We start from the raw sequence: 22,918 nt of genomic DNA on the forward strand, positions 1-22,918 counted from the left end.
CCAACAAGGCCACCCAACCCGCTCAAACAACCCCAAAGACCCCTCAAACATCCCCAGGACCCCCAAACATCCCCCAGGACCCCCAACACCAACCCAAACACCCTCCAGGAACCCTTGACACCCACCCAAGCCCCCAACAAGCCCCCAGGACACTCCAGGCCCCCAACAAATCCCTCACCCCCCACCCAAACACCCCCCAGGACCCCAAACCCCCAAAAACCCCCAAACATCCCCAGGGACCCCAAAATCCCCAAACACCCCAGGGACCCCCAACACCAACCTGAACACCCTCCAGGACACCTCAACACCCAACAAGGCCACCCAACCTGCTCAAACAACCCCCAAAGACCCCTCAAACATCCCCAGGACCCCCAAACATCCCCCAGGACCCCAACACCAACCCAAACACCCTCCAGGAACCCTCGACACCCACCCAAGCCCCCAACAAGCCCCCCAGGACCCCAGGCCCCCAACAGATCCCTTCCCTGCCACTCTCCAAAGCTCCCCCAGACACCCCCCAGGACCCCCAGACTGTCCCAAATCCCCCCCATCCGCCGTGCTCACGTCCTTGTTCCTGTGGGGGCAGCGGGGGGGGCAGCGCTTGGACAGCAAGCAGGCGTCGAAGATGGCGGCCAGGCGCTGACGCAGGGCTGGGGGCGGGGCCAGGGGACACGCCCATTGATTGACCACGCCCAGTACCTGACCACGCCCACCACATGGACACACCCACCACATGGCCACGCCCACCGCCTGACCACACCCATGTCCCTCCCATTGGGTACCCCCACAGTGGCCACAACCACTGATGACCACGCCCATCACATGACCACACCCACCACATAGCCATGCCCACTGCCTGACCACACCCACCTGACCACACCCACTGCATAACCACACCCAGTCTGGCCACACCCACCTGACCACACCCACTGCATAACCACACCCAGTCTGGCCACACCCACCTGACCACACCCACTACATAACCACACCCAGTATGAATACACCCACCACATAACCACACCCACAGTCTGACCACACCCACCACCTGACCCCACCCATGTCCCTCCCATTGGGTACCCCCACAATGACCACGCCCACTGATGACCACATCCATCACGTGACCACACCCACCACCTGACCACACCCACCACCTGACCACACCCACAGTCTGACCACACCCACCACCTGACCACACCCACCACATAACCACACCCACAGTCTGACCACACCCACATAACCACACCCACCATCTGACCACACCCACTGCATGACCTGACCCACAATCTGACCACGCCCACCACATAACCACACCTACAGTCTGACCACACCCACCACATAACCACACCTACAGCCTGACCACACCCACTGCCAAACCACACCCACCTGACCACACCCACCACATAACCACACCCACCTGACCACACCCACCACATAACCACACCCACCTGACCACACCCACCACATAACCACACCCACCACATAACCACACCCACCACATAACCACACCTACCACCTGACCACACCCACTACATAACCACACCCACCTGACCACACCCACCACATAACCACACCCACCTGGCCACACCCACCACATAACCACACCCAGCCTGACCACACCCACCACACCACCTACAACCCGACCACACCCACATAACCCCACCTACAGTCTGACCACACCCACCATGTAACCACACCTACAGACTGACCACGCCCACCGGATAACCACACCCAGTCTGACCACACCCACCACATAACCACACCCAATCTGACCATGCCCAGCCTGACCACAGTCACCCCATAACCACACCCAGTATGAACACACCCACCTGACCATGCCCACTGCCTGACCACACCCACCACATAACCACACCTACAGTCTGGCCACACCCACCACATAACCACACCTACAGTCTGGCCACACCCACTGCCTGACCACACCCACCATGTAACCACACCTACAGTCTGACCACACCCACATAACCACACCCACCATCTGACCGCACCCACTGCATGAGCCCACCCACAATCTGACCACACCCACCACATAACCACACCTACAGTCTGGCCACACCCAGCCTGACCACACTCACCACCTGACCACACCCACCACATAACCACACCCACTGTCTGACCACACCCACCACATAACCACACTCACCACCTGACCACACCCACCACATAACCACACCCACTGCATGGCCACGCCCACCACATAACCACACCCACTGTCTGACCACACCCACCACATAACCACACCCACTGCATGGCCACGCCCACAACATAACCACACCCAATCTGACCACATCCACCACATAACCACACCTACAGCCTGACCACACCCACCACAACCACACCCACTGACCACACCCACCACATACCACACCCACTGCCTGACCACACCCACCACATAACCACACCCAGTCTGACCACACCCACTACATAACCACGCCCACTGCCTGACCACACCCACCACCTGACCACACCCATGCCCCTCCCACTGGATACTCCACTGACCACACCCACACCGACCACACCCAAATGAGGGGCCCCTCCTCCCGACCATAAGCTCCTCCCACAAATTTAGGCTCCGCCCACACACCCACAGCCCCACCCAATTAAACTCCACCCCTTACACCCCTCCCACCGTGTTAGGCCTCACCCCCGCATCTCAAGCCCCACCCACATCAAAGCCACACCCTCTTAGCCCCTCCCCCCTCTTCAGGCCACACCCACACACCATAAGCCCCACCCACTCTAGTCACACCCAGTCAGGCCCCGCCCCTTCATCCAGGCCCCACCCTCTCCTTGTTCCTCCCCCTTCCTTTTACTCCCTCCCTCTCCCTGTGGTTCCACCCACTGTGACCACACCCCCGGTGGCCACACCCCCTGTGACCACGCCCCCGTTGGCCCTGCCCCACTGGCCCCTGCCCCTTGTCCCCCGCCCTCACCGTGCTCGGCGTAGGTGATGAGGCCGAGGGAGAGCAGAACGGCGGCCAGGTGGAAACTCAGACCCTGCGGGGAAGGGGAGGTCACGGGGGTTGGGGGTCACTGGGGGTTGGGGGTCAGGGGGTCATGGAGGTCACAGGGGGTTGGGGGTCAGGGGTGTCACAGGAGGTCAGGGGGTCAGGGGGTTGGAGGGTCAGGGGTCACAGAGAGGGGTTTGTGGGGTCAGGGGTGTCGCAGGGAGGTCAGGGGGTCACGGGGGGTTTGGGGGTCAGGGGGTCAGGGGGTCACAGGGGGGTTTGGGGGTCAGGGGGTCTCAGGGGGTTTTGGGGAGTCTGGGGGTCACGAGGATTGTGGGGTCAGGGAGGTCAGGGGGTCTCAGGGGGTTTTGGGGAGTCAGGGGGTCACGGGAGTTTGTGGGTTCAGAGAGGGTTTGTGGGGTCAGGAGGGTACATGGGGGGTTGGGAGGTCACAGAGGAGGCTTTGGGGTCAGGGGTGGTTTAGGGGTCACAGAGAGGGGTTGTGGGCTCAGGGGTGTCAGCAGGGAGGTCAGGGGGTCATGGGGGTTTGGGGGTCATGGAGGTCAGGGAGGTCACAGGGGGTTTGGGGGTCACAGGAGGGGTTGGGGTCGTACAGGAGGTTGCTGGGGGGTCACGGGGGGTTTGTGGGTTCACAGGGGGTTGTGGGGTCAGGGAGTCACAGGGAGGTGGGAGGTCACAGAGGAGGCTTATGGGGTCAGGGGTGGTTTGGGGGTCAGGAGACGTCATGGAGGAGTTTTGGGGGCTCAGGGGGTCACAGGGGGATTTGGGGGTCAGAAGGTCTGCAAGGGAGTTTGGGGGTCAGGGAGGCTTTGGGGGTTGGAGGAGGGTGGGAGGTCAGGGGACACCACAGAGTCAGGTGGGGTCTGGGGGGAGTTGGGAGGGTTGGGGAGGTCAGGAGGTCACTGAGTGGTCAGGGGCTGTTGGAGATGGCGGGTGTGGCTTTGAGGTCATGGGCAGTGGGGGGGTCCAGAGAGCTCCACGGGGTCAGGGGGTTTTGGGGGGTTGGAGAGCCCCAGGGGTCAGGGTGGCACTGGGGGGTGGGGGGCTGGGAGGTTTCAAATGTTTTTGGGGTGTTTTGGGGTCTCACGTGCAGCAGGGCGCTGGGGTGAGTTTATGGGGGTGTTTTAGGGTGGTTTTTGGGTGGTTTTTGGGGTGTTTTGGGTTATTTTTGGGTCTCACATGCAGCAGGGCGCTGGGGTGAGTTTATGGGGGTGGTTTTGGGGTATTTTAGGGTGGTTTAGGGGTATTTTTGGGGTGTTTTGGGGTCTCACGTGCAGCAGGGCACTGGGGTGAGTTTATGGGGGTGTTTTGGGTGGTTTTGGGGTGTTTTAGGGTGGTTTTGGGGTGTTTTAGGGTCTCACGTGCAGCAGGGCACTGGGGTGAGTTTATGAGGGTATTTTAGGGGTGTTTTTGGGTATTTTTGGGTTATTTTTGGGTCTCACGTGCAGCAGGGCGCTGGGGTGAGTTTATGGGGGTGGTTTTTGGGATATTTTAGGGTGTTTTAGGGGTATTTTAGGGGTGTTTTAGGGTCTCACGTGCAGCAGGGCGCTGGCCGCGTACGTTCCCAGCACGGCAGCGAAGGTGCCCAATCTGCGGGCGGTCTGGAACACGTCTGGGGGGACACACCAGTAACACCAGTTACACCAGTAACACACCAGTGACACACCAGTAACACCAGTCACACACCAGTTACACCAGTGACACACCAGTGACACCAGTAACACACCAGTTACACCAGTTACACCAGTGACACCAGTGACACACCAGTTACACCAGTGACACACCAACCACGCCAGTAACCATCCCAGGGACACACCAGTGACACCAGTGACACACCAGTAACACCAGTGACACACCAGTGACACACCAACCACACCAGTAACCATCCCAGGGACACACCAGGGACACCAGTGACACACCAGTAACACCAGTGACACACCAGTAACACCAGTGACACACCAGTTACACACCAGTAACACCAGTGACACACCAGTTACACCAGTGACACACCAACCACACCAATAACCATCCCAGGGACACACCAGTAACACCAGTTACACCAGTGACACACCAATTACACACCAGTAACACCAGTGACACACCAGTGACACCAGTGACACACCAGTGACACACCAGTTACACACCAGTGACACCAGTGACACACCAGTAACACCAGTGACACACCAGTGACACCAGTGACACACCAGTGACACACCAGTGACACACCAGTTACACACCAGTGACACACCAGTGACACACCAGTTACACCAGTAACACACCAGTGACACCAGTGACACACCAGTGACACCCAGTGACACACCAGTTACACCAGTAACACCAGTGACACACCAGTGACACACCAGTTACACACCAGTGACACACCAGTGACACACCAGTTACACACCAGTAACACCAGTGACACACCAGTGACACCAGTGACACACCAGTGACACACCAGTGACACACCAGTGACACACCAGTTACACACCAGTAACACCAGTGACACACCAGTGACACCAGTGACACACCAGTGACACACCGGTTACACACCAGTGACACCAGTGACACACCAGTGACACACCAGTTACACACCAGTAACACCAGTGACACACCAGTGACACACCAGGGACACACCAGTTACACCAGTGACACACCAGTGACACCAGTGACACACCAGTAACACCAGTGACACACCAGTGACACACCAGTTACACACCAGTAACACCAGTGACACCAGTAACACCAGTGACACACCAGTTGCACCAGTGACACACCAACCACACCAGTAACCATCCCAGGGACACACCAGTAACACCAGTGACACACCAGTGACACACCAACCACACCAGTAACCATCCCAGGGACACACCAGTAACACCAGTGACACACCAGTAACACCAGTGACACACCAGTGACACACCAGTGATACACCAGTTACACCAGTGACACCAGTGACACACCAGTTACACCAGTAACACACCAGTTACACCAGTTACACACCAGTAACACCAGTGACACACCAGTGACACACCAACCACACCAGTGACACAGTGACACCAGTTACACACCAGTAACACCAGTGACACACCAGTGACACACACCAGTAACCATCCCAGGGACACACCAGTAACACCAGTGACACACCAGTGACACACCAGTGACACACCAGTAACACCAGTGACACACCAGTGACACACCAGTTACACACCAGTTACACACCAGTGACACACCAGTGACACACCAGTGACACACCAGTTACACACCAGTTACACACCAGTGACACACCAGTAACACCAGGGACACACCAGTGACACCAGTGACACACCAGTGACACACCAGTAACACCAGTGACACACCAGTTACACACCAGTGACACACCAGTTACACACCAGTAACACCAGTGACACACCAACCACACCAGTAACCATCCCAGGGACACACCAGGGACACCAGTAACACACCAGTAACACACCAGTTACACCAGTGACACACCAACCACACCAGTAACCACCCCAGGGACACACCAGGGACACCAGTAACACCAGTTACACGCCAATAACACCAGTAACACACCAGTAACCATCCCAGGGACACACCAGTGACACCAGTAACACCAGTTACACACCAGTAACCATCCCAGGGACACAACAGGGACACCAGTAACACCAGTTACACGCCAATAACACCAGTAACACACCAATAACCATCCCAGGGACACACCAGTGACACCAGTAATACCACTGACACACCAATTAACCACGCCAGTAACCACCCCAGGGACACACCAGGGACACCAGTAACACCAGTCACACACTAGTTGCACCAGTGGCACACCAGTAACACCAGTAACACACCAGTTACACCAGTGACACACCAGTTACACACCAACCACACCAGTAACCATCCCAAGGACACACCAGTGACACCAGTAACACCAATTACACACCAGTAACCATCCCAGGGACACAACAAGGACACCAGTTACACCAGTAACCCCCCAGGGACACCAGTAACCATCCACTTACACCAGTAACCACCCAGTTACAGCACTGACCACCAGTTCCCTCCCAGTCCCTCCCAGTCCCTCCCAGTCCCTCCCAGCACTCACAGGTGTGCAGCCAGCGGGACATGGGCAGGTTCCAGTGCCCCCCAGTGCCCCCCCAGTCCCTCCCAGTGCCCCCCAGTCCCTCCCAGTCCCTCCCAGTGCCCCCCAGTCCCTCCCAGTGCCCCCAGCACTCCACAGTGTGCAGCCAGCTGGGACATGGGCAGGTCCCAGTGCCCCAGTCCCTCCCAGTGCCCCCAGTCCCTCCCAGTCGCTCCCAGGTGCTGCGCCAGGCGCGTGACATGGGCAGGTCCCAGTGCCCCCAGTGCCCCCAGTCCCTCCCAGTGCCCCCCCAGTCCCTCCCAGCACTCACAGGTGTGCAGCCAGCGGGACATGGGCAGGTCCCAGTGCCCCCCAGTCCCTCCCAGTGCTCCCAGTGTTCCCCAGTCCCTCCCAGTGCCCCCAGTCCCTCCCAGTGCCCCCAGTCCCTCCCAGTGCTCCCAGGTGTGCAGCCAGCAGGACATGGGCAGGCCTCCCAGTGCCCCCAGTCCCTCCCAGTCCCTCCAGTGCCCCCAGTGCTCCCAGGTTGCAGCCAGCGGGCATGGCAGTCCCAGTGCCCTCCCAGTGTCCCCCAGTCCCTCCCAGTGCCCCCCAGTCCCTCCCAGTGCCCCCAGTGCCTCCCAGTCCCCCAGTGCCCTCAGCGCTCACAGGTGCTGCAGCCAGGCTGGTACATGCGGCTAGGTCCCAGTGCCCTCCCAGTACCCCCAGTGCCCCCAGTCCCTCCCAGTGCCCCCCCAGTCCCTCCCAGTCCCTCCCAGTGCCCCCAGCACTCCACAGGTGCCCAGCCAGCGGGACATGGGCCAGATCCCAGTGCCTCCCAGTGCCCCCAGTGCCTCCCAGTGCCCCCAGCACTCACTAGGTGTGCAGCCAGCGGGACATGGGCAGGTCCCCAGTTCCTCCCAGTCCCTCTCAGTCCCTCCCAGTCCCTCCCAGCACTCACAGGTGTGCAGCCAGCGGGACATGGGGCAGGTCCCAGTGCCCCCAGTCCCTCCCAGTCCTCCCAGCACTCACAGGTGTGCAGCCAGCGGGACATGGGCAGGTTCCAGTGCCCCCCAGTCCCTCCCAGTCCCTCCCAGTCCCCCCCAGCACTCACAGGTGTGCAGCCAGCGGGACATGGGCAGGTTCCAGTGCCCCCCAGTCCCTCCCAGTCCTCCCAGTCCTCCCAGTCCCCCCCAGCACTCACAGGTGTGCAGCCAGCGGGACATGGGCAGGTTCCAGTGCCCCCAGTCCCTCCCAGTCCCCCCAGTGCCCCCCAGTGCCCCCAGCACTCACAGGTGTGCAGCCAGCGGGACATGGGCAGGTTCCAGTTCCCTCCCAGTCCTCCCAGTGCTCCCAGTGCCCCAGCACTCACTAGGTGTGCAGCCAGCGGGACATGGGCAGGTTCCAGTTCCCTCCCAGTCCCTCCCAGTCCCTCCCAGTGCCCCCAGCACTCACAGGTGTGCAGCCAGCGGGACATGGGCAGGTTCCAGTTGGTCACCACCTCGGCCATCGAGCGCGGCAGCTCCACCCGCAGCGGCCGCGACACCGACAGGTCCCTGGGGGGGGGCATTGTCACATGGGGGGGGCACTGGGGGTCAGTGTGGCACTGGGGGGTCACTGTCACCATGGGGGTCACTGTCACCATGGGGGGGTCACTGTCACCATGGGGGTCACTGTCACCATGGGGGTCACTGTCACCATGGGGGGGGCACTGTCACCATGGGGATCACTGTCACCATGGGGGGGTCACTGTCACCATGGGGGTCACTGTCACCATGGGGGGGGCACTGAGGAGTCACTGTCACCATGGGGGGTCACTGTCACCATGGGGGGCACTGAGGGTCACTGTCACCATGGGGGTCACTGTCACTATGGGGGTCACTGTCACCATGGGGGTCACTGTCACCATGGGGGTCACTGTCACATGGGGTGTCACTGTCACCATGGGGGTCACTGGGGTCACTGTCATGGGGGTCACTGTCACCATGGGGGGGTCACTGTCACCATGGGGGGGTCACTGAGGGTCACTGTCACCATGGGGGTGTCACTGTCACCATGGGGGTGTCACTGAGGGTCACTGTCACCATGGGGGGTCACTGAGGGTCACTGTCACCATGGGGGGTCACTGGGGGGTCAGTGTGTCCTGGGGTGTCACTGTCACCACGGGGGGGTCACTGCAGGGTCCCCACAGGGGTGTCCCCATCACTGGGGGATCCCCATGGGGGGGGTCAGTGTGTCCCTATGGGCTCCCCAGGGTGTCCCTGTGGGGTGTCAGTGTGTGTGTCAGTGTGTCACTGGGGGGGTGTCCCTGTCCCCATGGGGGTGTCAGTGTGTCACTGGGGGTGTCACTGTGTCACTGGGGGGTGTCCCTGTCCCTGTGGGGTGTCCCTGTCCCCATGGGGGTGTCAGGGTGTCACTGTGGGGGTGTCAGGGTGTCACTGGGCGGTGTCCCCATCCCCCCAGGGGTGTCCCTGTCCCTCACCAGTGCAGGTGGTCGTGGTGCAGGCTGGACCCTGACCCAGGGGGTGTCAGTGGGGGTGTCAGGGTGTCACTGGGGGGGTGTCAGGGTGTCACTGGGGGGTGTCCCCATCCCCATAGGGATGTCATTGTCCCCTCACCAGTGCAGGTGGTCGTGGTGCAGGCTGGACCCCGACCCAGGGGGTGTCAGTGGGGGTGTCAGGGTGTCACTGAGAGGTGTCCCTGTCCCCATAAGGATGTCATTGTCCCCTCACCAGTGCAGGTGGTCGTGGTGCAGACTGGACCCTGACCCAGGGGGTGTCACTGGGGGTGTCCCCAGGGGTGTCACTGGGGAGGAAGGGGTGTCCCCAGGGGTGTCATTGTCCCTCACCAGTGCAGGTGGTCGTGGTGCAGGCTGGAGCCTGACCCAGGGGGTGTCACTGGGGGTGTCCCAGGGATGTCCCTCACCAGTGCAGGTGGTCGTGGTGCAGGCTGGACCCTGACCCAGGGGGTGTCACTGGGGGGTGTCAGGGTGTCCCTGGGGGGTGTCCCCAGGGGTGTCCCCATCCCCAGGGGTGTCCCTGTCCCTCACCAGTGCAGGTGGTCGTGGTGCAGGCTGGAGCCTGACCCAGGGGGTGTCAGTGGGGGTGTCAGGGTGTCACTGGGGGGGTGTCACTGTCCCCATAGGGATGTCATTGTCCCCTCACCAGTGCAGGTGGTCGTGGTGCAGGCTGCAGCCAGACCCGGGGGGTGTCACTGGGGGGTGTCAGGGTGTCACTGGGGGGGTGTCCCCATCCCCCCAGGGGTGTCATTGTCCCTCACCAGTGCAGGTGGTCGTGGTGCAGGCTGGACCCTGACCCAGGGGGTGTCACTGGGGGGTGTCAGGGTGTCACTGGGGGGTGTCAGGGTGTCACTGGGGGGTGTCCCTGTCCCCATAAGGATGTCCCCTCACCAGTGCAGGTGGTCGTGGTGCAGGCTGGAGCCAGACCCGGGGGGTGTCACTGGGGGTATCAGGGTGTCACTGGGGGTGTCCCTGTCCCTCACCAGTGCAGGTGGTCGTGGTGCAGGCTGGACCCTGACCCGGGGTGTGTCACTGTGTCACTGGGGGGTGTCAGGGTGTCACTGGGGGGTGTCCCTGTCCCCATAGGGGTGTCATTGTCCCCTCACCAGTGCAGGTGGTCGTGGTGCAGGCTGGACCCTGACCCGGGGGGTGTCACTGGGGGTGTCCCTGTCCCCATAAGGATGTCCCTGTCCCCCCAGGGGTGTCATTGTCCCCTCACCAGTGCAGGTGGTCGTGGTGCAGGCTGGACCCTGACCCGGGGGGTGTCACTGGGGGTATCAGGGTGTCACTGGGGGTGTCCCCATCCCCATAGGGATGTCCCTGTCCCTCACCAGTGCAGGTGGTCGTGGTGCAGGCTGCAGCCCGACCCGGCCAGCGTGGCCGTGGCCTCGGACAGGAAGGCCACGAAGTAGTTGCTGAAGTGGAAGGACAGGGCGCTCTCGTACGCGCGGAGCCACCTGCACGGCGGGGCGAGCACGGGGGGCAGGGGCGTGGGGAGGGGATTTGGGGGAATGGGGGATTTGGGGGACAGGGGGAGATATGGGGAAATGGGGGTTTGGAGGGGAAATGGGGGCACATGGGGGAGTTGGGGGAAATGAGGGAGATTTGAGGGGAAATGGGGGTTTGGGGGGACATGGGGAATTTGGGGAGATTTGGGGGACATGGAGGGGTTTGACGAGGATTTGAGGGAAATTTGGGTGGGAAATGGGAGGATTTTGGGGGACAAAGGGAGATTTGGGAGGAATTGGGGGAAATGGGGAGATTTGAAGGGGTAAAATGGGGGATTTAGGGGGACAGGAGGGGGGAGAACAAAGGGGGTTGGGGGAAGAAAAGGGGGTGACATGTGAAGGTGCCACCCCATCTCACATCCCCTCCTCACCCTCCCCATGGACCCCAACCCCCAGGGACCCCCAAACCCCTCAAAGACCCCCCAACCCCTAAGGGACCCCCAAGACCCCTAAACCCAGCCCAGGACCCTCCAAAATTGCCCCAGGGACCCCAGTTCTCCCCAGGACCCTAAAACCACCCCCAGGGACCCCTAAACACCCCAGGGACCCCCAAACACCCCAGGACCCTCAAATCCCCCAGGGACCCCCAAACCCTCCCAGGACCCTCCCAGACCTCTTCAATCCCCAGGACCCCCAAAATCCCCCAGCCCCCCTCACCTGGCGAAGACGCTCCTGGGCAGCACCGGGGAAACAGAGACATCAGAGGGGCTTTGGGGGACCTGGGGGCTTTGAGGGTCCCTGGAGTGGTTTTGGAGGGCCCAGGGGAATTGGGGGCCCTGGGGGTTGAGGGGACCTGAGGGGGATTTGGGGGTCCCTGGAGGGGTTGGGGGTCCCTGATGGGGGTTGGAGGTACCTGGAGGGATTTGGGGGTGTTGGGGGTCCTGGGGGAATTTGGGGGTCTCTTGGGGAGGCTTTGGAGGATCCTGGGGGAATTTGGGGCTCCTGGGGAGTTCAGGGATCCCAGGGGGATTTGGGGTGGGTTTGGGGGTCCCAAGGGGGTTTGGGGTCTCAGCTGTGCAGGGCTCGAGCCCCATAGAGGGGGAGGGGCTGAGAAGAGGAAGGGGGCTGGGCAGGGTTTAGGGGTCCGGGGGTTGAGGGATCCCAGGGGGCTTTGGGGGATTTGAGGGGGATTTGGGGTGGATTTGAGGGGGATTTGGGGGTCTCACCTGCGCAGGGCCCGAGCCCTGTAGAGGGGCAGGAGGCTGGAGAAGAGGAAGGGGGTTTGGGCGCCCCAGGGGGATTCAGAGATCCCAGGGGATTTGAGGGGTCTCAGGTGGGTTTGGGGTTCCCAGGAGGGTTTTGGGGTCTCACCTGCAAGGGGCCCAAGCCCCATAGAGGGAGAGGGCTGGAGAAGAGGAAGGGGGGTTGGGCAGGGTTTGGGGGCAGTTTGGGGTCCTGGGCAGGGTTTGGATGCTCAGGGGATTTGGGGGTCTCTGTGGAGATTTGGGGGTTTTGGGGTCTCACTGCGCAGAGGGCCCGTGCCCCATAGAGGGGCAGGAGGCTGGAGAAGAGGAAGGGGGCTGGGCAGGGTTTGAGGGTCCCGGGGTTCAGGGATCCCAGGGGATTTGGGGTGGGTTTGGGGGTCCCAGGTGGGTTTTGGGGTCTCACCTGCGCAGGGCCCGTGCCCCATAGAGGCAGGAGGATGGAGAAGAGGAAAGGGGGCTGGGCAGGGTTTGGGGGTCCCAGGGGGTTCAGGGATCCCAGGGGCAGTTTTGGGGTCCCAGGGGGTTCAGAGATCCCAGGGGTATTTGAGGGGTCCCAGGTGTGTTTGAGGGGGTTTAGGGGTCTCACCTGTGCAGGGCCCGGCCCCATAGAGGGGCAGGAGGCTGGAGAAGAGGAAGGGGGGCTGGGCAGGGTTTGGGGGTCCTGGGGGTTCAGAGATCCCAGGGAGATTTGAGGGGTCTCAGGTGGGTTTGGGGGGTTTGGGGGTGTTTTGGGGTCTCACCTGAGCAGGGCCCGTGCCCCATAGAGGAGGAGGGGCTGGAGAACAGGGAGAGGGGGCTGGGCAGGGCTTGGGGTCCCAGGGGGCCTAGGGATCCCAGGGGCAGTTTTGGGGTCCCAGGGGTTCAGGGATCCCAGGGGGATTTGGGGTGGGTTTGGGGGTCCCAGGTGGGTTTTGGGGGTCTCACCTGCGCAGGGCCCGTGCCCCATAGAGGGGCAGGAGGCTGGAGAAGAGGAAGGGGGGGCTGGGCAGGGTTTGGGGGCAGTTTGGGGGTCCTGGGCAGGGTTTGAATGCTCAGGGGGATTTGGGGGGGTTTTGGGGGTCTCACCTGTGCAGGGCCCGCGCCCCATAGAGGGGCAGGAGGCTGGAGAAGAGGAAGGGGGCGAGGCAGGTGCTGACCAGCAGGCACAGCAGGGCCAGCCCGAGGCTCCGCAGCCCCTTCCGCGCCCACGCCGCGCTCTGGGGGGGCAGGGGGGGTCAGGGGGGGCCCCAAAATACTGACACACCCCTAGAGACACCCCCAAATGTTGACACCCCCCCAAACACTGACACCCCCCCTAGAGACACCCCTGAACACTGATACACCCCCAAAACACTGATACACCCCCCAGAGACCCCCCAAACACTGATACCCCCCTAGAGACACCTCTGAACACTGACACCCCCAGAGACCCCAAACACTGATACACCCCCAAACACTGATATAGCCCCCTAGAGACACCCCTAAATGTTGACACCCCCAAACACTGATACACCCCCAGAGACCCCCAAACACTGACACACCCCAAACATTGATACACCCCCAGAGACCCCCCAAACACTGATACACCCCCCTAGAGACACCCCTGAACACTGATACACCACAAACACTGATACATCCCCCAGACACTCCCCAAACACTGGACACCCCCAAACACTGACACACCCCCAAAACACTGACACCCCCTAGAGACGCCCCAAACACTGATACCCCCTAGAGACCCCCCAAACATTGATACACCTCCTAGAGACCCCCAAATGTTGACACTCCCCAAACACTGATACACCCCCAGAGACCCCCCAAATACTGACATCCCCTTAAAGAGACCCCCCCCAAACACTGATACACCCCCCTAGAGACTCCTGAAACACTGACACCCCCTAGAGACCCCCAAACATTGATACACCCCTCAAACACTGATACACCCCCTGACACCCCCTAAACCCTGACACACCCCCCTAGAGACACCCCCAAACACTGACACACCCCTAAAGACCCCCAAACATTGATACACCCCCTAGAGACACCCCCAAAGACTGACACACCCCCAGAGACCCCCCAAAACATTGATACACCCCCAAACACTGACACACCCCTAAAGACCCCCAAACACTGATACACCCCCCAGAGACCCCCAAACACTGATACACTCCCAGAGACCCTGAAACACTGACACCCCTTAAAGAGACCCCCCAAAACACTGACACCCCCTAGAGACACCCCCAAACACTGACACACCCCTAAAGACCCCCAAACACTCATACAGCCCCCCAGTGATACACCCCCAGTGATACACCCCCAGAGACAACCCAAACACTGACATCCTCTTAAAGAGGCCCCCAAACACTGACACACCCTAGAGACCCCCAAACACTGCCACACCCCCCTAGAGACACCCCCAAACATTGATACACCCCAAACACTGCCACACCCCCTAGAGACACCCCCAAACATTGATACACCCCCAAACACTGACACACCCCAGAGATCCATTTCTCCTCCCAGACTCCCATTTTCTCCCCCCAAACCCCAGATTTTCCCCCAAACTCCCCCATTTTCCCCTCAAGTCCCCACAGCCCCCATTTCGCACCAGGGGTCCCTCGATGGATCTCAGGTCACATTTTGCCCCTCAGAGCCCCATTTTTCCCCATTCCCCCATTTTGTACCAGGAGGGTCCCTCCACGGATCTCAGGTCACATTTTGCTCCCCCAAACCCCCATTTTTCCCCATTTTCCCCATTTCATACTCAGTGGGGTGCCTTGACAGATCTCAGGTCACATTTTTCCCCCCCAGACCCCCATTTTTCCCCCCAAACCCCCATTTTCCCCATTTCCCCCATTTCGTACTCAGGGGGTCCCTCCACGGATCTCAGGTCACATTTTGCTCCCCAGACCCCATTTTTCCCTCAAACCCTCATTTTCCCCATTTCATACCAGTGGGGGTCCCTTTGACAGATCTCAGGTCACATTTTGCCCCCGGACCCCTGCTTTTCCCCCAAACCCCCTTTTTCTCCCCATTTTTCCCCATTTTCCCCTATTACCCCCCCATCTCGTGCACTGGGGGTCCCTTGATGGATCTCGGGTCACAATTTTGCCCCCAAACCCTCACATTTCTCCCCCAAACCCCCAGATTTTTCCCATTTTCCCCCATTTTCCCCCAGGCCGTACCATTGGGGTCCCTCGATGGATCTCAGGTCACATTTTGCTCCCCCAGACCCCCATTTTTCCCCCCATTTTCCCCCATCTCGTACCAGGGGGGGTCCCTCCACGGATCTCAGGTCACATTTTGCTCCCCCAAACTCCCATTTTCCCCCATTTCCCCCATCTCTTACCGGGGGGGTCCCTCCACGGATCTCAGGTCACGTTTTTCCCCCATTTTTCCCCCATTTTTCCCCATTTTTCCCCATTTTCCCCCATTTCATACCAGGGGGTCCCTCCACGGATCTCAGGTCACATTTTTGCCCCCAAACCCCCATTTTTCCCCATTTTCCCCATTTTCCCCCATTTCATACCAGGGGGGGTCCCTCCACGGATCTCAGGTCACATTTTGCTCCCCCAAACTCCCATTATTCCCCATTTTTCTCCATTTTTCCCCCATTTTCCCCATTTTTCCCCATTTCATACCAGGGGGGGTCCCTCCACGGATCTCAGGTGACATTTTTCCCCATTTTTCCCCCATTTTTCCCCCATTTTCCCCCATTTCATACCAGGGGGGGTCCCTCCACGGATCTCAGGTCACATTTTTCCCCCATATTTCCCCATTTTTCCACCATTTTTCCGGATTTTCCCCCCATTTTTCCCCCCATTTTCCCCCATTTCATACCAGAGGGGTCCTCTCCATGGATCTCAGGTGACATTTTTCCCATTTTTCCCCATTTTTCCCCATTTTCCTCATTTCATACCAGGGGGTCCCTCCACGGATCTCAGGTCACATTTTGCTCCCCCAAACTCCCATTTTTCCCCATTTTTCCTCATTTTCCCCCCATTTTTCCCCATTTTCCCCATTTCATACCAGAGAGGGTCCCTCCACGGATCTCAGGTCACATTTTGCTCCCCCAGACCCCCATTTTTCCCCATTTTCCCCCATTTTCCCCCATTTCTTACCAGGGGGGGTCCCTCCACGGATCTCAGGTAGGCCCCGAAGGGCTCCCAGGGCCCGAAGACGACGGAGCCGGGCGAGCACAGGTACCCCAAAACCTGCGCCGGGCTCGGCTCCCCCCGAGAGCCCCCCCGGTCCAGGTCAAAGCCCAGGGACACGGCCTTCATGGCCACCACAAATCAGGGACCCCCAAATTAGGGAGGGTCTCCCCTTCATGGCCACCCCCATCTGAGCCCCTGGGGACACAAATCAGGGACCCCTGAATTAGGGGGGGCTCCCCTTCATGGCCACCCCCATCTGAGCCCCTGGGGACACCAAATTAGGGAATCCTCAATTGGGGGGGACCCAAAAATCATGGCCACCCCCATCTGAGCCCCTGGGGACACAAATCAGGGACCCCCAGTTAGGGGGGGCCCCAAAAATCATGGCCACCCCCATCTGAGCCCCTGGGGACACCAAATTAGGGACACCTCAATTGGGGGGGACCCAAAAATCATGGCCACCACCATCTGAGCCCCTGGGGACACCAAATTAGGGACCCCCAAGTTAGGGGGGGTCTCCCCTTCATGGCCACCACCATCTGAGCCCCTGGGGACACAAATTAGGGACCCCCAAATTAGGGAGGGTCTCCCCTTCATGGCCACCACCATCTGAGCCCCTGGGGACACAAATCAGGGACCCCCAGTTAGGGGGAGCCCCAAAAATCATGGCCACCCCCATCTGAGCCCCTGGGGCCACCAAATTAGGGACACCTCAATTGGGGGGGGTCTCCCCTTCATGGCCACCCCCATCTGAGCCCCTGGGGACACCAAATTAGGGAATCCTCAATTGGGGGGGACCCAAAAATCATGGCCACCCCCATCTGAGCCCCTGGGGACACAAACAAGGGACCCCCAGTTAGGGGAGAGCCCCAAAAATCATGGGAAGGGTCCCCATGGAAACGGGGGGATCAGGGGAGGGGGTCCCAGGGGGGAATTGGGGGTCCCAGGGGGGTCTCCCCTTCATGGCCACCCCCATCTGAGCCCATGGGGACCCCAAATCAGGGACCCCTCAACTGGGGGGACCCAGAAATCGTGGGGGGGGTCCCCAGAGGAACAGGGAGATCAGGGGAAAAGGAACTGGGGGTCCCAGGGGGGAATTGGGGGTTCCAGGGGGGTCTCCCCTTCATGGCCACCCCCATCTGAGCCCCTGGGGACACCAAATTAGGGACACCTCAATTGGGGGAGCCCCAAAAATCATGGCCACCACCATCTGAGCCCCTGGGGACACAAACAAGGGACCCCCAAATTAGAGAGGGCCCCAAAAATCATGGCCACCCCCATCTGAGCCCCTGGGGACCCCAAATCAGGGACACCTCAATTGGGGGGGACCCAAAAATCATGGGGAGGGTCCCCATGGAAACGGGGGGATCAGGGGAGAAGGGAACTGGGGGTCCCAGGGGGGAATTGGGGGTCCCAGGGGGGTCTTCCCTTCATGGCCACCCCCATCTGAGCCCCTGGGGACACCAAATTAGGGACCCCCCAATTAGAGAGGGCCCCAAAAATCATGGTCACTCCCATCTGAGCCCCTGGGGACACCAAATTAGGGACCCCCCAATTAGAGAGGGCCCCAAAAATCATGGTCACCCCCATCTGAGCCCCTGGGGACACAAATCAGGGACCCCCAAATTAGAGAGGGTCTCCCCTTCATGGCCACCCCCATCTGAGCCCCTGGGGACACAAATCAGGGACACCTCAATTGGGGGGGGCTCAAAAATCATGGCCACCCCCATCTGAGCCCCTGGGGACACCAAATTAGGGACCCCCAAATTAGAGAGGGCCCCAAAAATCATAACCACCCCCATCTGAACCCCTGGGGACACCAAATTAGGGACCTCTGAATTAGGGGGGGCTCAAAAATCATGGCCACCCCCATCTGAGCCCCTGGGGACACAAATCAGGGACCCCCAAATTAGGGGGGACCCAAAAATCATGGCCACCCCCATCTGAGCCCCTGGGGACACCAAATCAGGGAATCCTCTATTGGGGGAGCCCCAAAAATCATGACCACCACCATCTGAGCCCCTGGGGACACCAAATTAGGGACACCTCAATTAGGGGACACCCAAAAATCATGGCCACTCCCATCTGAGCCCCTGGGGACACAAATTAGGGACACCTCAATTGGGGGGTCTCCCCTTCATGGCCACCACCATCTGAGCCCCTGGGGACACCAAATTAGGGACCCCTCAATTGGGGGGGGTCTCCCCTTCATGGCCACCCCCATCTGAGCCCCTGGGGACACAAATCAGGGACCCCCAAATTAGGGAGTGCCCCAAAAATCATGGCCACCCCCATCTGAGCCCCTGGGGACACCAAATTAGGGACACCTCAATTGGGGGAGCCCCAAAAATCATGGCCACCCCCATCTGAGCCCCTGGGGACACCAAATTAGGAACCTCTGAATTAGGGGACACCCAAAAATCATGGCCACCCCCATCTGAGCCCCTGGGGACACAAATCAGGGACCCCCAGTTAGGGGAGAGCCCCAAAAATCATGGGGAGGGTCCCCACGGAAACGGGGGGATCAGGGGAGAAGGGAACTGGAGGTCCCAGGGGGGAATTGGGGGTCCCAGGGGAATGGGGGGTCCCAGGGGGAAATGGGAAGTCCCAGGGGGTCCTGGTGGGGTCCCAGGGGGGTCCCAGGGGGAAATGGGGGTCCCCGGGGGGAAATGGGGGTCCCCAGGGGGTCCCAGGGGGAATGGGGGTCCCCAGGGGGTCCCAAGGGGTCTCACCTCTCATCTTGTGCCAGGTCACCGTGTCCACCATGTGCAGCTCCCTGGGAATGGGTGGAAGCTCCCAGTTACTCCCAGTTCAGCCCAGTGACCCCCCAGTCCCACACCAGTGACCCCTCCCAGCACCCCCCAAACCTGTCCAACCCCTCCCCCCAGCACCCCAAAACCCCTGAGAACCCCCAAACCCTCCCAACCCACTCCCAGCACCCCCAAACCCCTCCCAGTGCCCCCAAACCCCTCCCAGTGCCCCCCAAACCCCTCCCAGCACCCCAAAACCTCCTGAGAACCCCCAAACCCTCACAACCCACTCCCAGCACACCAAACCCCTCCCAGTGCCCCCAGACCCCTCCCAGTGCCCCCCCAGTACCCCCATACCCCATGAGGAGGTAGCTGAGGGCAGCCAGGGCGAGGCAGAGCCCCCAAAACCCATCCCCAGTGCCCCCAAACCCCCTCCCAGTGCCCCCAGTGCCCCCAGTGCCCTCCCAGTGCCCCCCAGTGCCCCCAGTGCCCCATACCCCATGAGCAGGTAGCTGAGGGTGGCCAGGCGAGGCAGAGCCCCCAAACCCATACCCAGTGCCCCCAAACCCCTTCCCAGTGCCCCCCAGTGCCCCCAAACCCCTTCCAGTGCCCCCAAACCCCTCCCAGTGCCCCCCAGTGCCCTCCCAGTGCCCCATACCCCATGAGGAGGTAGCTGAGGGCGGCCAGGGCGAGGCAGAGCCCCCAAAACCCCTCCCAGTGCCCCCAAACCCCTTCCCAGTGCCCCCCAGTGCCCCCATACCCCATGAGGAGGTAGCTGAGGGCAGCCAGGCAAGGCAGAGCCCCCAAAACCCATACCCAGTGCCCCAACACCCCTCTCAGTGCCCCCCAGTGCCCCTCCCAGTGCCCCCCAGTGCCCCCCAGTGCCCCCATACCCCATGAGGAGGTAGCTGAGGGCGGCCAGGGCGAGGCAGAGCCCCCCAAACCCCTTCCCAGTGCCCCCCAGTGCCCTCCCAGTGCCCCCCAGTACCCCCATACCCCATGAGCAGGTAGCTGAGGGCGGCCAGGGCGAGGCAGAGCCCCCTCTGGGGCCGTGCCCGGCTCAGCAGGAGGGTGAGGACGCAGAGCCCGCTCAGCAGGGCCACCCACAGCGCCTGCGCCCCGAAGAAATGGTGCAGGGCCAGCAGCCCCCCCGCCGCTGCCCCCGCGTGCTTGCCCCCCACCGGCAGCGCTGCGGGATGGGGGGGTCACTGGGGGCCCCAAAACATTGGGTGACCCCACAGACCCCCAGGTGACCCCACAGACCCCCAGGAAACCCCCCCAAAGCCCCCCGTGCTTGCCCCCCACCGGCAGTGCTGTGGGGTGGGGGGGTCACTGGGGGGGTCCCAAAACACTGGGAGCACCCCCAAAGCTCTGGGTGACCCCACAGACCCCCAGGAACCCCCCCCCAAAACCCCTGCATGCTTCCCTCCCACCAGCAGCGCTGGGGGACGGGGGGCCACTGGGGGCCCAAAACATTGGGAGCACCCCCAAAGCTCTGGGGGCACCCCCAAAACCTTGGGTGACCTCATAGACCCCCAGGTGACCCCACAGACCCCCAGATGACCCCACAGACCCCCCAGGAACCCCCCCCAAAGCCCCCTGTGCTTCCCCCCCACCGGCAGCGCTGCGGGATGGGGGGGTCACTGGGGGGGCATTGGGAGCACCCCCAAACCTTGGGGGACCCCAAAATACCCAGAGAATCCCCCCCAAAGCCCCCTGTGCTTGCCCCCCGTCCGGCAGCGCTGTGGGATGGGGGGGTCACTGGGGGGGTATTGGGAGCACCCCCAAACCTTGGGGGACCCCACAGACCCCCAGGTGACCCCAAAAACCCCCAGGTGACCCCATAGAGCCCCAGGGAACCCCCCCCTAAAACCCTGAGTAATTGTCCCCCACCGGCAGCGCTGCGGGACGGGGGAGTCACCGGGGGGGCATTGGGAGCACCCCCAAAGCTCTGGGGGCACCCCCAAACCTTGAGTGACCCCAAAACCCCCCAGGAACCCCCCCCAAAACCCTGCATGCTTCCCTCCCACCAGCAGCGTTGGGGGATGGGGGGGGTCACTGGGGGGGCCCCACAACATTGGGAGCACCCCCAAAGTCCTGGGTGACCCCACAGACCCCCGGGTGACCCCAGACACTCCCCGAGCCTTGAACCCCCCTGAACCCCCGAATCCCCCCCAACCTCCTCCATCCCCCTGACCCCCGGGTTCCCCACCAGCCCCCGATCCCCCTGACCCCGGGAACCCCCATCCCTCCAGACCTCCCCGATCCCCTCCCAGCCCCCTGATCCCCCTGACCCTGGGAACCCCCAATCCCCCCCACACTCCCCTGCCCCCGGCCCCCTACATCCCCGATCCCCCAACCTCGGGAACCCCCATCCCTCCAGACCTCCCCCGATCCCCTCCCAGACCCCTGATCCCCTCGACCCCCAGAACCCCCTAATCCCCCCACACTCCTGGGACCCCTGATCCCCCCGACCCCCGGGCACTCCTCAGACTCCCTGCTGTTCCCCCTGACCCCGGGAACCCCCTGATCCCCCCAGACTCCCCGACCCCTCCGACACCCGGGCCCCCTCCCAGATCCCCTGATCCCTCTGACCCCCTGACCCCCCACTCCCCATCCTCCCCTGATCCCCTCTGACCCCCGGACCCCCAAATCCTCCCCATCCTCCCCAATCCCCCCATCCTCCCCGATCCCTTCTGACCCCCCCGACCCCCAATCCCCCATCCTCCCCGATCCCTCCCGAGCCCCCAGACCCCCAATCCCCCCAGACTTCCTGATCCCTCTCGACACCCCAGACCCCCAAATACCCCCCGGACCCCCTAATCTCCCTCATCCTCCCCAAATCCCCTCTGACCCCCCGAACCCCCCAATCCCCCACACTCCCTGGAACCCCCAATCCCCCCACGCTCCCCGATCCCTCCCGAACCCCCAGACCCCCAAATACTCCCCAGACCCACCCAATCCCCACACTCCCCGATCCCTCCTGACACCCCAGACCCCCAATCACCCCCCACCCCCTGATCCCCCAGCCTCGAGAACCCCCAATCCCCCAGACCCCTCGATCCCCCGACCCCCGGTTCCCCCGCGGCCCCCCCTGCTGTCGCGGGCACTCACGGAGGCGGTGCAGGACCCTCGCCCCGAGGCAGAGCAGCAGCAGCGGCCACAGCTGGGCCAGGCCCTGGCGCGCCGTGGGCACCACGCACCCGGGCACCACCTGCGCCGCGAACTCCCGCGGCGCCAGCGCCGCCATCCTGGGGGGGGGGAGCCACACAGGGGTCGGCCGGGGCCGGGACACCCCCCCTCCCCAAAAAAAACCAAAACAAAAGAACCCAAAACCCCCCAAAACGCCCCAAATCGCGCCCGGACCTCGCCCGGCGCCGCCTGAGGGGGGGAGGGGGCGGGGCCCCCCGCGCGGACCAATCGGAGCGCGCCGCTCCGCCCCTCTGGGCCTCGTTAGCCAATCGAATTACGCCGCCCCGCCCCGCCGCGCGCCCGGCAGCCAATCAGCGCGAGGCGCGGCCAAATGGCGGCGAGAGACGGGACCGCCGTTGCCAAGGGGAGGGAAAGGGGGCGGGAAAGGGGGAGGGGCTTGTTGTTATGGGCGGGACTTCTTCGTCCGGGACCGCGGGTTGGTTGCCAGGGGCGGGGCCTCGTTTTTAGGGACCGTGATTTCGTTGCTATGGGCGGGGCCTCGTTGTCAGGGACCGCGGTTTGGTTGCCAGAGGCGGGATTTGTT

At 61.9% G+C, this 22,918-nt stretch overlaps 1 protein-coding gene across 1 annotated transcript; it reads right to left on the minus strand.

Annotated features, from left to right (window-relative positions):
- Nucleotides 1–524: 524 nt before the first annotated feature.
- PORCN (porcupine O-acyltransferase) lies at nucleotides 525–22,550 on the minus strand (the record flags this gene model as incomplete). The annotated part of the gene is made up of 12 exons (XM_050330833.1): nucleotides 22,297–22,550; nucleotides 20,179–20,371; nucleotides 19,165–19,208; nucleotides 17,023–17,049; nucleotides 16,397–16,551; nucleotides 13,362–13,492; nucleotides 11,749–11,763; nucleotides 10,915–11,040; nucleotides 8,521–8,621; nucleotides 4,520–4,596; nucleotides 2,949–3,012; nucleotides 525–650 (listed from the first exon to the last, which is right to left on the minus strand). Coding segments are annotated over exons 1-12 (1,195 nt in total), but the record flags the coding sequence as incomplete, so codon positions are not given.
- Nucleotides 22,551–22,918: the final 368 nt, after the last annotated feature.

The sequence above is a fragment of the Myiozetetes cayanensis genome, unplaced genomic scaffold (assembly GCF_022539395.1).
Source record: "Myiozetetes cayanensis isolate MyiCay16 unplaced genomic scaffold, myiCay2020 scf440, whole genome shotgun sequence".
Lineage (NCBI taxonomy): Eukaryota > Metazoa > Chordata > Aves > Passeriformes > Tyrannidae > Myiozetetes > Myiozetetes cayanensis.